The sequence below is a fragment of the Macaca thibetana genome, chromosome 1 (genome assembly GCF_024542745.1).
Source record: "Macaca thibetana thibetana isolate TM-01 chromosome 1, ASM2454274v1, whole genome shotgun sequence".
NCBI classification, from domain to species: domain Eukaryota; kingdom Metazoa; phylum Chordata; class Mammalia; order Primates; family Cercopithecidae; genus Macaca; species Macaca thibetana.
The window spans coordinates 17,241,533-17,257,256 of NC_065578.1; the positions used below are offsets into that span (position 1 = coordinate 17,241,533).

Here is a 15,724-nt window from a genome sequence, read left to right on the forward strand (position 1 = left end):
AAGGTTCAATGAATGAAATGTGGCAAATTTTTAGATTTATGTATTCAGCGAATTTTTTGGTGGATCACAGATAACATAATCCTGAGAATTAACTCTTTGTACAGACCTCAAGATGAGCAAAGCTCCATCACTTTCAGAACCATGACCACCTCTGGTGATTTTGATTTCAGAATCTTCTTTCATTCCGGTAAACCCCCTTTGCCCCACCAAATGTTGTATGAAATACTTTTTTTTTTTTTTTTTTTTTTTTTTTTTTTTTTTTTTTTGAGACAGAGTCGCACTCGCCCTGTTGCCCAGGCTGGAGTGCAGTGGTGTGATCTCGGCTTACCATAACCTCCGCCTCCCGGATTCAAGCAATTCTCCTGTCTCGGCCTCCTGAGTAGCTGGGATTGCAGGTGCCCGCCACCACATCTGGCTAATTTTTTTGTATTTTTAGTAGAGATGGGGTTTCACCATGTTGGCCAGGCTGGTTGAACTGCTGACCTCAGGTAATCCACCCGCCTCAGCCTCCCAAAGTGCTGGGATTACAGGCATGAGCCACTATGCCTGGCCTATAAAATACATTTTTGACACAAAACAAATTTAAATTAGTTGTACTGAAAAAAAAATGACATTTTGGGGCACCCCAAAACTGATGTTGGGATACATTGACTTAGATATTCAGTGTAGTACATCCTGGCATTGCTCTTATTTCATATCATTCATATGATAAGACTTCTTAAAAATTTAAATTATCTCTAATACAAACTTAATCTCTTTTGGAAAGATAATACACGATCGATTATCTGTGTAGAGTGAACATGAAGCAGATATTTAAGTATTATAAAGAAATGTTGAAGGGAAAACATTGCAGGTAACCACAGTCATCCCACAGACCTTGTGGGACTGACACCCAGCTTGATAGAGCCTAATGCCTGTTGCCCACTGACAATACTAAATCAGGCTTTAGAACTAGGGGGTTGTGCCGGGTTGGTGGCTCACGCCTGTAATCCCAGCACTTTGGAAGGCTGAGGCAGTTGGATCACAACGTCAGGAGTTCAAGACCAACCTAGCTAAAATGGTGAAACCCCATCTCTACTAAAAATACAAAAAAATGAGCCCAGCATGGTGGCATGCGTCTGTAATCCCAGCTACTCAGGAGGCTGAGGCAGGAGAATCGCTTGAACCCAGGAGGCAGAGGTTGCAGTGAGCTGAGATCTCGCCACTGCACTCCAGCCTGAGCGACAGAGTGAGACTCCGTCTCACGAAAAGAAAAAAAAGAACTGGGGGGTTATACTTCAGTCCCAGATTCTGTTTAAAGCCAGGTTAGGGGCTGGGCTGGTTGTTCGCGCCTGTAATCCCAACACTTTGGAACGATGAGGCAGGTGGATCACTTGAGGCCAGGAGTTCGAGACCAGCCTGGCCAAATGGCAAAACCCTGTCTCTACTAAAAATACAAAAATTAGCCAGACATGGTGGCACATGCCTGTAATCCCAACACTTTGGGAGGCTGAGGTGGGAGGATTGCTTAAGCCCAGGAGTTCCATACCGGCTTAGGCAACATGGCAAGACCCTGTCTCTACAAAAATTAGCTAGACATGATGGTGTGCACCTATGGTCCCAGCTACTTGGGAAGCTGAGTCAGGACGATCACCTGAGCCCAGGAGTTTAAGGCTGCAGTGAGCCATGATCTCCAGCTTGGGCAATAGAGCTAGACTATAAGTCTATAAAAATAAAAAATAAAGGCCTGGCACAGTGGCTCCCACCTGTAATCGCAGCACTTTGGGAGACCAAAGCGGGCAGATCACCTGAGGTCAGGAGTTCAGGACCAGCCTGGCCAATATGGTGAAACCCTGTCTGTACTAAAAATATAAAAATTAGCTGGGCGTGGTGGCAGGCACCTGTAGTCCCAGCTACTTAGGAGGCTGAGGCAGAAGAATTGCTTGAAGCCGGGAGGTGGAGGTTGCAGTGGGCCAAGGTTGGGCCATTGCACTCCAGCCTGGGGGACAAGAGCGAGACCCCATCTAAAATAAATAAATAAATATTTTTTTTAAATGAAAAATAAAATCCAAATTAGAAGGCAAAAACTTGAAGTAGCCCCATTTTTTAAAAGGCATATTGTCCCATTTACCCTACTACCTGCCTCAGGCACAGCAGCCACCCACTCTGGAAAATAGTTTTGTCAGTTGCTTAAAAAAACACTAAACTTGTAGCTACCATACAGCCCAACAGTTACACGCCTGGGTGTTTATCCTGAGAAATGAAGGCTTAACGTTCACACAGAAATTTGTACACAAGTGTTCATTTCAGCTTTATTCATGTCACCAAAAATTAGAAACACCCCCAACGTCCCACCCCCAACCAACGTAGTTATATGGTTAAGCAAACTGTGGTACATTGTACCGTGGAGTGCTACTCAGCCATAACAAGAAAAAAGCTATTGCTGTACACAGCAACTTGGATGAATCTCCAGAGAATTAGGCTGAATGAAAAAAGCCAATGCCAAAAGGCTACATACTAGATGATTATATTGATATAGCATTCTTTAAATGACAGAATTTGAGAAGTAGAGAACAGATTAGTGTTTGCTAGGGCTTAAGGAGTACAGGGGAGGGAGGGTGGGAGGAAGTGGACAGGGCTATAAATGGGCAATGTTAGTGATCCTGTTCTTATGGGAATGTCCCGTATCTTGACTAGCACGGTCAGTATTCTGGTTGTGGTGATGTGCTGCAGTTTGCAAGATGTTCCTGTTGGGGAGACTGGGTAAAGAATATGTGGGTCCTGGCATGGTAGCTCATGCCTGTATCCCAGCTCTTCGAGAGAGCCAGGCAGAGGATCACTTGGGGCCAGGAGTTCAAGACCAGCCTAGGCAACATAGTGAGACCCCCATCTCTACAAAAATAAACATAAAAAAACTAATTGGGCATCGTGGTGCATGCCTGTAGTCCTAGCTACTGGGGAAGCTGAGATGGGAGGTTCGCATGAGTCCAGAAGGTTGAGGCTGCAGTGAGCTGTAATCATGCCACTGCACAATCAATGACAACAAAACCCTGTCTCTTTTTTTTGTTTTTTTTTTAGATGGAGTTTCACTTTGTTACCCAGGGTGGTGTACAGTGGCGCAATCTTAGCTCACTGCAACCTTTACCTCCCAAGTTCAAGGGATTCTCCTGCCTCAGCCTCCCAAGTAGCTGGTATTACAGGCGCACACCACCACACCCGTCTGATTTGTTTTTGTATTTTTAGTAGGGATGGGGTTTTACCATTTTGGCTGGGCTGGTCTTGAATTCCTGACCTCAGGTGATTCCCCAACCTCAGCTTCCCAAAGTGCTGAGATTACAGGTGGGAAGAGCATGTGGAGTCTCAGTATTATTTTCTTTGTTTTGTTTTGTTTTGAAACAGGGTCTCACTCTGTCGCCCAGGCTGGAGTGCAGTGGCACAATCTTGGCTCACTGCAACCTCCGCCTCCCGGGGTCAAGTGCCTCTGCCTCCCAAGTAGCTGGGATTACAGCCATGTGCCACCACAACGGGCTAATTTTTGTATCTTTAGTAGAGATGGATTTTCACCATGTTGGCCAGGCTGGTCTTGAACTTCTGACCTCAAGTGATTTGTCTGCCTTGGCCTCCCAAAGTGCTGGGATACAGGTGTGAGCCACTGCACCTGGCCTCAGTATTATTTTCTGTAAATGCATATGAATCTGTAATTATTAAGAAGTAGAAAGGATGGCCGAGCACAGTGGCTTACACCTGTAATCCCAGCACTTTGGGAGGCCAAGGCAGACAGATCACCTGAGGTTGGGAGTTTGAGACCACCCTGACCAACGTAGAGAAACCACGTGTCTACTAAAAATACAAATTAGCCGGGCCTGCTAGCACATGCCTGTAATCCCAGCTACTCGGGAGACAGGCAAGAGAATCGCTTGAACCCGGGAGGCGGAGGTTGCGGTGAGCCAGGATCACACCATTGCTCTCCAGCCTGGGCAACAAGAGTGAAACTCTGTCTCAAAAATAAATAAATAAATAGGTTAATTTTTTAAAAAGCATTTAAATATGGATATATGCAGTAACATATATGAATCTCAGAAGCATTATGTTGAGTGAAAGAAGCTAGACACAAGACTACGTACCATATGATACCATTTATATGAATTCTGTAAAAGGCAGATTCGTGATGATAGCTGATCAGTTGCTAAGAGTAGGGAAAGGGGACTTATGTTTGCCACCAAGGGCACAAAAGACCTTTTTGGATGGAATTATTCTGTTGTAATTGTGGTAGGATTACATTGCTTTGTCAAAACTCATCACATTATACCCTTAAAACTAGTGAATTTTATTATAATGAATTATACCTTATTAAATGTCACAGAAAAAAGACCCAAAAAAATGGGACATTAAGCAAGCAAAGACCACTGGAGTTGATACCTTTAGGAATCTTTCCTCTTCTCACTTCCAAATACCACAAGGTGGCATTGGGTGTTCATGTCAGTTTACAAAATGGGGTTCCTGGTGAAAAACATTTGTAGAAATGGCTTTCCTTTTGTTGATGATTTTAGCCAGCTTGGTGATAAGGTAAAACATTTTCATCTTAACTTTCATTTTCTTTGTATATTTTCTTTTCTACTGTTAGCTGATGTTTGTATTTTTAGCTATAGTTAATACGGGAACTTTAACAAGAAATAATGTTACTGGTGAGGGTCTTGACCATAGGTCATCCAGGTTCTTGGCATGTTGAACAAAGAATAGGACAAAACACACAAAACAACAGAAGACAAAAGCATAGATGTATTGAAATGAAAGTACACTCCACAGAGTGGGAGTGGGATCCAGCAAGTGGCTCAAGAGCCCCAGCTGCACAGTCTCTGGGATTTAAGTCCCCTGTAGGGGTTTCCTATTGGTTACACCCTATGCAAATGAAGACTTGGCCTGAGATGAATCAGAGGCTGTAGTGAAGGCTTCCTGTCTTCAAACAGTCTTCTCCTGCCTCAGTAATAAACACCACTGCATCTTTTTGTAATTAGTCAATTAACCTTCCGAGTTTTTACTTTTCTATATCAGTTTATTTTAAAACTTAGCAGGCCTGGAATATAGTCTTTTCTTTCTTTCTTTCTTTTTATTTCTTTTTTTTTATTTTTTATTTTTGAAAAAGAGTCTCACTCTGTTGCCCAGGCTAGAGTGCATTGGCATTATCATGGCTCTCTGCAGCCTCAACCTCTCAGGCCCAAGCAGTCCTCCCACCTCTGCCTCCTGAGACGCACACTACCACACCCAGCTAATTTTTATTTTTTGTAGATGGGATTTTATCTGTTTCCCAGGCTGGTCTCAAACTCATGGGCTCAATCAGTTCTCTCACTTCTGCCTCCCAAAGTACTGAGATTGCAGGCATAAGCCACCACCCTCAGACCACACCCCACACTCTTTCCCCTCAATACTGGTTTGTCAAGCCACCACTTAGATGTCGCTTGAGGAAGCCTTCTCTGACTCTTACACTCATTGAAGTCTCTGCTGTATTCATCCAGAGCTCCCTGTACTTTCCCATCAGTGTTACTCTTTATATTCATTGTGAATGTTTAATTTAACTCTTGTTCACTACAAAGTAAGTTCTGTGAAGATGAAGGTTTTTGTGTATTTTATTAAATGCTGTAGCACTAGCCCCTAATACCATGTCTGATATATTAGCATATGATAGGTGCTTAATACTTGTTGGATATTGAATGACTGCCTTTTCCCAGAAGATTATATATCAGTAATGTGTGAGTTTATATCCAGCATTACATCTGTTGTGCCCGCAAAATGGAATTATCTTGCATTTCTAATTTTTTTTTCCGTTTTGTGAACTTTTAAAAATTTCAGGCCTCCCGAGGAGCCCAGACAGCTGCAGCCGCAGCTCCCCGTATCAAGAAATTTGCCATCTATCGATGGGACCCAGACAAGGCTGGAGACAAACCTCATATGCAGACTTATGAAATTGACCTTAATAAGTGAGTATCTCTGTGAAAGCCAGGTATTGAAGGAGAGTTCTTGATCGATTTAGGGACATGCTTTTCACACCCTTGGAAGGCTTAAAAATCCGAGATCATCCGGTGGCTCTGGAATCTGTTGTTGTTAAAACAAGAATGAGGTTGGACCGGGCACAGTGGCTCACGCCTGTAAACGCAGCACTTTGGGAGGCTCAGGCGGGCAGATCATCTGAGGTTGGGAGTTCCAGACCAACCTGGCCAACATGGCAAAACCCCGTCTCTACTAAAAATACAAAAATTAGCTGGGTGTAGTGGCTCATGCCTGTAATCCCAGCCACTCAGGAGGCTGGGGCACAAGAATCACTTGAACCCAGCAGGCAGAAGTTGCAGCGAGCTGAGATCATGCCATTGCACTACAGCCTGGGCAACAGAGCGAGACTCTGTCTCCAAAAAAGAAAAAGAATGAGGTTGGTACCTGATTCAGAAAAACAATACCAAAATAATTCCCAAGTGAAAGTATGACAAATTTCTAGAAATACTGGTACAGTTAACTTTATGCATAGTATTTAAAGTCATTCAGCATATTACCATTTTTTTAATGCTGAATGTATTGATTATATCTTATACATCTGGACCTGTATTTTCTGTAATAGTAACAGAACTGCCAGAAACTTGCCTAGAATGGACAAGGTAGGGATGTGGTTAAAATGTTAAAAATTGGACTTGTGTGTTAGTTTTCTATTTCTGTCAGAGCAAATTACCACAAACTTAGTGACTTAAAACAACCTAAATTTATTATCTTATAGTTCTGTAGGTCAAAAGACTGGTATAGTCTCATCAGACTATAATCAAGGTGTCAGCAGGCTGCGTTCCTTTCTGGAGCCTAGTGGAAAATATTTTTTGTTCATTTGGGCTATTGGTGGAATGCAGTTCCTTGTGGTTGTGAGCCCAAGGTCCCTGTCATTCTGCTGACTGTAAGCTGAGGGCCGTTTCAAGCTTCTAGAGGCTGCCGCACTACTTGGCTCTTGGCCTCTGCTTCCATCGTCAAAAGCAGCAGTAGCAGGTTGAGTCCTTCTTCACATCACATCTCTCAAAACTACTCTTCTTCCAGCATCTTTCACTTTTAGGGAACTCCACAGTTAGCCAAAGAAAACAAAGAAGCTAGCAAGCTAGGCTCTAGCCTCCTGCTGCTCCACTCCATGCCCCCGTACAACCAGAACTGTTCTTTGATCTATTTTATGTGTAAGTGAATAAGTGTTTAATTTTTTCAAACAAAAGCTTCTGTGGCACCAAAAAAAAAGTTTGAAAACCACGAATACTCTTAATGCTTATTTTGACTTTCTGTGATGACACGTAAGTGCTATTAATGAGGTAGCATTAATTGATATATAACCTTCTTAAATAGACAAAATTTTCAAGTACTCAGCAACCAAAAGTCCCCAGCAAAATTCAAAGGAATAGAAATTGCACAGACCACATTTTTGGACCAAAATACAGTAAAACTAAGAACTCATATTAAAAATATAAACAGGCCGGGCGCGGTGGCTCACAACTATAATCCCAGCACTTTGGGAGGCCGAGGCAGGTGGATCGCTTGAGGTCAGGCATTCAAGACCAGCCTGGCCAACATGGTGAAACCCTGTCTCTACTAAAATATAAAAATAAGCTGGGTGTTGTGGCAGGTGCCTGCAATCCCAGCTATTTGGGAGGCTGAGGCACGAGAATCATTTGAACCTGGGAGGAGGAGGTAGTGAGCCGAGATCTCACCCCTGCACTCCAGCCTGGGTGACAGAGCAAGACTGTGTCTCAAAAAAAAAAAAAAAAGCAAAAAAAAAAAAAACTAATAAAAAACGCTACTGCTTAGAAAATAAAAAGTACATTTCTAACTGCCTATTTGATCAGGAACACATAAAAAATATTGCCAGATACCTAGAAAGTAAAGACATTGCAAATCACAACTTAGAGAATGTGGCTAAAACTGGAAGAGTTAAAGTCATAACTATCTTTTTGAGACAGGGTCTGTCTGTCACCCAGGTTAGAGTGCAGTGGCATGCTCACGGTTCACTGCAACCTCAGCCTCCCAGACTCAAGCAATCCACCTGCCTCACCCTCCTGAGCAACTGGGACTATAGGCACATGCCACCACACCCAGCTAAGTTTTGTATTTTTTGTAAAGATGGAGTTTCACTATGTTGCCCAGCCTGGTCTCAAACTCCTGGGCTCAAGCAATCCACCCATTTCAGCTTCCCAAAGTCCTAGGATTACAGGCATGAGCCACAGCACCCGGCCCATAACTCTTATTTAATGATAAAAAATTTAAAGAATCTTTGGGTTCATTTCCAATTTTGGCACAGTAGCTCTCATCAGACTAACCCTCCTACAAATAACAATTATCAACTCCGGACGAAATGTAAGAAACAACTGCCTGAACAGTGGAGAAGGACCAAGAGTGAGCAGACACTGGAGGGGAGTTGACACTTGGAAGAATGAAATGGCATTGGACAAATTACCATTTTATTGTTACATGATTTTGCTGAGGACAAGTCCAAGTTGGTATGGGAAGTAATGGGACTAACAGTTGGATGGAAAACCACAATCCGGCTGGGTGCGTTGGCTCACAACTGTAATCCCAGCGCTTTGGGAGGCCAAAGCAGGCCAACATGATGAAACCCCATCTCTACTAAAAATACAAAAATTAGCCAGACATGGTGGCACATGCCTCTAATCCCAGCCACTCGGGAGGCTAATGGGGGAGAATCACTTGAATGTGGGAGGTGGAGGTTGCAGTGAGCCAAGATCACACCACTGCACTCCAGCCTGGGCAACAGAGTGAGACTCTGTCTCAAAAAAAAAAAAAAAAAAATCTTAGCTTGAATAATGAGAAGACACATTTTGGGGCTTCCACAACCACTAGGAAATGAGGGGGAAAGCCTGGAAAGAAGAGAACCACAGAGGAGGCACACTAAATGCTGTTCATGAACTCTGCCCAAATCTTGCATATTAATTGCCTGTGTAAAATGTTAAAATCCACACTTCTCAGAAAAACATAATACAATCCAGATTCTCTACAGCATATTAATTTTTCTTTATTTTTTTATTTTTTTTATTTTGAGTCTGGGTTTCACTCTGTCGCCTGGGCTGGAGTACAGTGGTGCGATCTTGGCTCATTGCAACCTCCGTCTCCCGGGTTCAAGCGATTCCCTTGCCTCAGCCTCCTGAGTAGCTGGGACTACAGGCGCCCGCCACCACACCCGTCTAATTTTTGTGTTTTTAGTAGAGTTGGGGTTTCGCCATGTTGGCCAGGCTGGTTTTGATCTCCTGGCCTCAGGTGATCCACCCACCTCAGCCTCCCAAAGTGCTGGGATTACAGGCATGAGCCACTGAGCCCAGTGGAATTTAAAGAATTTTTAAATTTCCTCACATATAAAGGAAATTATGCTCATAATGAAATAGGAAATTTCCATAGAGAAATAGAAACTATTGAAAAGCCAAATGGAAAATCTAGTACTGAAAAATGCAATGTGTGAAAAGGAAAATTCATCAGATGGCTTTAACAGCAGATTGGAAATGGCAATAAGAAGAATCAGTTGGCCGGGCGCGGTGGCTCACGCCTGTAATCCCAGCACTTTGGGAGGCCGAGGCAGGTGGATCACGAGGTCAGGAGATCGAGACCATCCTGGCTAACACGGTGAAACCCCGTCTCTACTACAAAATACAAAACATTTGCCGGGCGCGGTGGTGGGCGCCTGTAGTCCCAGCTACTCTGGAGGCTGAGGCAGGAGAATGGCGTGAACCCGGGAGGCGGAGCTTGCAGTGAGCCGAGATCGCGCCACTGCACTCCAGAATGGGCGACAGAGCCAGACTCCATCTCAAAAAAAAAAAAAAAAAAAAAAAGAATCAGCAAACTTAAAAACATTAATAGAAATTATCTAATTTTTTTGTTGTTTTTGGGGTTTTTTGTTTTTTGAGACGGAGTCTTGCTGTGTCACCCAGGCTTGAGTGCAGTGGCGTAGTCTTGGCTCATTGCAACCTCTGCCTTCCAGGCTCAAGCGATTCTCCCACCTCAGCCTCCTGAGTAGCTGGGATTACAGATGTGCACCACTACGCCCCAGCTAATTTGTTGTATTTTTAGTAGAGACAAGGTTTTGCCATGTTGGCCAGGCTGGTCTTGAACTCCTGACCTCGAGTGATCCTCCCGCCTCCGCCTCCCAAAGTGCTGGGATTCCAGATGTGAGCCACCACGCCTGGCCGAAATTATCTGTTCTTAAGAAAAAGAAAGATTTTTGAAAAGGGAAAGAGCTCCTGTGATCTATGGAACAGCATCAGAAGGTCTAGGGCAGGCATGGTGGTTCATGCCTGTAATCCCAGCACTTTGGGAAGCTAAGGCAGAAGGATCACTTGAGGCCAGGAGTCCAAGACCAGCTTGGGCAACCTGTGAGACCTTGTCTCTACCAAAAAAATTTTTTCTTTGAAAAATCAGCCAGGCATGGTGGCACATACCTGTAGTCCTAGCTATTTGGGATGCTGAAGCGAGAAGATAGCTTGAGCTTAGAGGCTGCTATGAGCTATAATTGTGCCACTGCACTCCAACCTGGGCAACAGAGCAAGACCATGGATGGGTGAGTAGATGGATGGACCTAACACACATGTAATTGGACTTCCGGAAAAAATGGAAAGAAAAGGCAAAATAAATATCTGTTTGAAGAACTCATGGCCAGGAATTTCCTGAGCCCATGAAAGACATAATTTACATGTCCAGGAAGCTTAGTGAACCCCAACTAGGTAAATAAAAATAAAACTATGCCCTGCTCCATGATGTCAAGTTGCTGACAACCAAAAATAGGAGAAAATCTGGAAAGCAGCTGGAGAAAAACAACACGTTACATACAAGGAAACCATATGAAAGATAGCTGACTTCTCATCAGAAACTGGAGGCCAAGAGACAGTGAAATAAATAGCGTCTTTAAAGTACTAAAAGAAAAACTGTCAGCTTGGAATTCCACATTCAGAAAAAAAGATTCTTCAGGATGATTATGAAATGAAAACATTTTCAGATAAACAGAAAGAAAAAGAATTCATGGCCAGAAGACCAGTACTACATGAAATGCTATAGGAATTTAGTCAGGCTGAGGAAAAACAATACCAGGTGGAAACTTGGCTCCTAGAAAAGGAATGAAGAGCACTGAACATGGATTTTTTCCTCTTAATTTTGTTGAAATTGATATGACTGTTTAAAGCAAAGTTAAGATATTGTATTCTATAATATATAACTCACATAGATGTAATGCATATGATAACTATAGTGTAGGGGCTGGGAGCAGCAGGTTAAATAGACCTATAATAATGTAGCAGGATTCTTGCATTACATAAAGTGGCACAATAGTACTTCTAAACAGGTATAAAAAGTTAAAGATGTAAATTATGTAAGTTATAATTCTAGAGTAACTTTTTTTTTTTTTCTTCTGAGACAGGATCTCACTCTGTCATCCAGGCTGGAATGCAGTAGCATGATCATAGCTCACTACACCCTCCCAGGCTCAACCAAGCAATCCTCCCTTCCTGAGACCTCCTAGGCTCAAGTAATCCTTCCACCTCAGCCTCCCATGTACCTGGGACTATAGGCATGTACCACTATGCCTGGCCAATTTTTTTTTTTGTAGAGACAGGGTCTCACTATGTTGCCCACGCTGGTCTCCTGGGCTCAAGCAGTCCTCCTGCGTCAGCCTCCCAAAGTGCTAGGATTATGGGTGTGAGCCACCATGCCCAGCCAAGAGTGTTTTTTTAATGCAAAGAGATATAGCTAAAAAGCCAATACATAAATTAAAATTGATTTCTAAAAATATTTACTTAGTTTAAAAATATTAGAATAAGAAGGGAAGAAGAGAACAGCAGCAAAATGATGGAACAAATAGTAAAATGATAGACCTAAATCCAGCCACGTCAATAACTATATTAAATGTAAAAACCATTAAATACTTCCAGTTAAAAAGCCAACAGTGTCATAATAGATTTTTTTTAAAGAAAAGCAAAACCCAACTTATATGCTGTTTAAATGCAAGAAAAGGTGCAAAATAAATAAATACATTTGAAAATCAGTGTGATTCACCATATTAACAGAATAAAGGGGAAAAACCCATTTGATTGCTTTAATATATGCAGAAAAGCATTTGGCAAGATTCAACACTAATTCACAATTCTTAAAAATGATAATGGGTTAAATAATTTTCAGTGTGTATATTTTAACAGAATAAATAAATAAAACTATAAGGAATTTGAATTAAAAGAAATAGTCCTAATTTTATTTAAATAATAATAACTGTGAATAGGAAAAGAAGGGAACTTCCTCAGCCAGATGAAGACTGTGAAAACCACAGCTGATAGCATACTTTATTGTGAGAGGTCGAATGCTTTCCCCATAAGATCAGGAACGAGAAAGGTTGTCCACTCTGTTTTTGAGTTCAACATTGTACTGAAGGTTCTAGCCAGTCCATCAAAGGCAAGTAAAAGAAGTAGAAGGCATATATAAGCTTATAAAGGAAGAAATTAAACTAACTCTAGTCACAGGCAACATGATTGTTTATATAGAAAATTTCAGGGAGTCTACAAAACTAAAAGAGTAAGTAAATTTAGCAAGGCTGCAGGATGTAAGGTCAATATGCAAAATACTATTTGTGTGTGTGTGTATTTCAGTAGCTACGAATAGTTCTATTTTATATGCTAACATCAGCCATTCAAAATTTTACTGGAGATTTAGCCAGGGAAATTGGGCAAGAAGAAGAAAGAAAAGGAAATTGGAAAAGAAGAAGTAAACCCATCTCTTATAGATAACGTAATCTTGTAACACAAAACCTTGGGCAGGCGCAGTGGCTCGTGCTTGTAATCCCAGCATGTTGGAAGGCTGAAGCAGGAGAATTTTTTTTTTTTTTTTTTTTTTTTTTTTTGAGACAGAGTCGCACTTTGTCGCCCAGGCTGGAGTACAGTGGTGCGATCTTGGCTCACTGCAACCTCCGCCTCCCGGGTTCAAGCAATTCTCCTGCCTCAGCCTCCCAAGTAGTTGGGACTACAGGCACATGCCACCACGCCTGGCTAATTTTTTGTATTCTTAGTAGAGATGGGGTTTCACCATGTTAGCCAGGATGGTCTCAATCTCCTGACCTGGTGATCCACCCGCCTCGGCCTCCCAAAGTGCTGGGATTACAGGCATGAGCCACCCGCCTGGCCAATTTGAAATTTTTATAAGATGCAAATGTTAGCCTTTGTAATGTAAAAAAAAAACAAAGACTGGTTTTGTCATTTAAAATATGCTAGGACAAGAACAGCAGATCATTAGAATAAAAATGTAGCAACAAAACAGTCTTAATTTTATCTGAGGTCCCAGTATTAAATATGGGAGAAAGGTATTACAAATAAGAAGCAGGCCGCCGGGCGCGGTGGCTCACGCCTGTAATCCCAGCACTTTGGGAGGCCGAGGCGGGCGGATCACAAGGTCAGGAGATCGAGACCACGGTGAAACCCCGTCTCTACTAAAAATACAAAAAATTAGCCGGGCGCGGTTGTGGGCGCCTGTAGTCCCAGCTACTCGGGAGGCTGAGGCAGGAGAATGGCGTGAACCCGGGAGGCGGAGCTTGCAGTGAGCCGAGATCGCGCCACTGCACTCCAGCCTGGGCGACAGAGCAAGACTCCGTCTCAAAAAAAAAAAAAAAAAAAAGAAGCAGGCCGGGCGCGGTGGCTCAAGCCTGTAATCCCAGCACTTTGGGAGGCCGAGGCGGGCGGATCACAAGGTCAGGAGATCGAGACCACAGTGAAACCCCGTCTCTACTAAAAATACAAAAAATTAGCCGGGCGCGGTGGCGGGCGCCTGTAGTCCCAGCTACTCGGGAGGCTGAGGCAGGAGAATGGCGGGAACCCGGGAGGCGGAGCTTGCAGTGAGCCGAGATCGCGCCACTGCACTCCAGCCTGGGCAACAGCATGAGACTCCGTCTCAAAAAAAAAAAAAAAAAAAAACAAATAAGAAGCAAAAGAGGATTTAGTCACTGATTTGGGACAACTGATAAAGTTTTTGCAGTTTTAGGAGAGTAACTTAAAAATTTTTTTAAGTAGAAGAAAATGTAAAGTATCAGACCTCAGGAAGGGCAGTGGTCTATTTAGGCTTAAAAGTGATAGATAATGTTGTAAAAGAAAAAATAGCCACCTTTATTAACGTAACCATTTAACTCATGTATGTTTAAAATTCCGTTACCAAAATTAGGAGTCAAACAGCAAATTACTATTGACAGTGAGGGAGGAAGCAGACATAGCAATAGATATAATATATGAGAGCCTCAGATCATGGTAAAGAATTCTTAAGACCCCGGTAAACAGTGGCAAAGAATGTGGACAGACTGAGTGTCTAGAATGAGTCTTCTGGAACAGAGTTTTGTGCAGGCAGGTGGTATCGTGTCTTTTATTCTCTGCTGCATCCCCAGCATCTAGAACAGAACCTGGCAGAGTAAATGTTCAATAAATAATTGTGAAATAAAGAAAAATTAGTAAATTTCTGACAAACTTTCAACCTCTGTAGTATTCAGAAATCTCAATTTAAAACACTGAAAACAATAACACTTCGCTAGTATCAGAATAGCAAAGGTTTTTAAAGCTTCCAATTCCCAGTGTTAGCAGAGGTCCAGCAGAAAGGATGTCTGCATATTGCTGATACAAATACAGATAATGGGCAGGGCGCAGTGGCTCACACCTGTAATCCCAGCATTTGGGGAGGCTGAGGCAGGTGGATCACTTGAGGTCAGGAGTTTGAGACCAGCCTGGCCAACATGGGGAAACCCATCTCTACTAAAACTACAAAACTTAGCCGGGTGTGGTGGCATGCACCTGTAATCCCAGCTACTCAGGAGGCTGAGGCAGGAGAATCGCTTGAGCCCAGAGGGTAGAGATTGCAGTGAGCCAAGATCGCACCATTGGTTCACACTCATAATCCCAACACTTTGAGAATCCAAGGCAGGAGGATCACCTGAGTCCAGGAGTTTGAGACCAGCCTGGGCAACATGGCGAAATCCCATCTCTACAAAAAAATACAAAAATTAAGCTGGGTGTGGTGTCGCACACATGTAGTCCCAGCTACTGGGGGACTGAGGTGGGAGGATCTCTTGAGCCCGGGATGCAGAGGTTACAGATCTGAGATCGTGCCACTGTACTCCAGCCTGGGTGACAGAGCAAGACCCCGTCTCAAGAAAAAAAAAAAAATGGAATACAGATAATGCTAAAAGAAATGGCAATTTTAAAATATATTTTTAATCTCATGCTAGATAATTACTGAGAGGAATGGGGGCAGGGGTGGCAACCAGAAAACAGATTTGTGGAGCACTTACTATGTGCCAGGTACTATGAAAACGACATATTTTTATGTAATTTTCACAATAATCCTGTGCCGTAAATATTAACTCTACAGATAAACTGAGGTTCAGAGAGAGTAATTTCCGTAGAATCATAGTTTCTACGTGATGATTATTATAGTTAAACTATGATTTATGTGTCAGATGCTGCTCTAAAGATCTCGTGTGTATTAACTCACCTCCAGAGACGCAGGTGCTGCTCTGTGCACTCAGTGGATGAAATGCCTCGGCAAAAACTAAATCATTTGCCTGTAGGCTGGCAAGTGGCTCAGCCAGAGTTCAGACCAGGTTCTTGGCTGCCAGGCCCGCACTCCAGGTCCCATGCCTAGGGATGCTTCGCTTAGTACCGTGCCACTGCCCTTCTATGTTCTCGGAGGCTCACAGTGATTTGATTAGGGAACTGTG

General features: G+C 42.9%; 1 protein-coding gene across 1 annotated transcript in view; it reads left to right on the forward strand.

The window, feature by feature from the left end:
- SDHB (succinate dehydrogenase complex iron sulfur subunit B) overlaps positions 1 to 15,724 on the forward strand; it is a 689,037-nt gene that overhangs the window by 658,176 nt on the left and 15,137 nt on the right. The window contains exon 3 of the mRNA XM_050792569.1: positions 5,827 to 5,954. Within this exon, the coding sequence (XP_050648526.1) occupies positions 5,827 to 5,954 (128 nt within the window). The remainder of the gene's footprint in view (positions 1 to 5,826; positions 5,955 to 15,724) is intronic.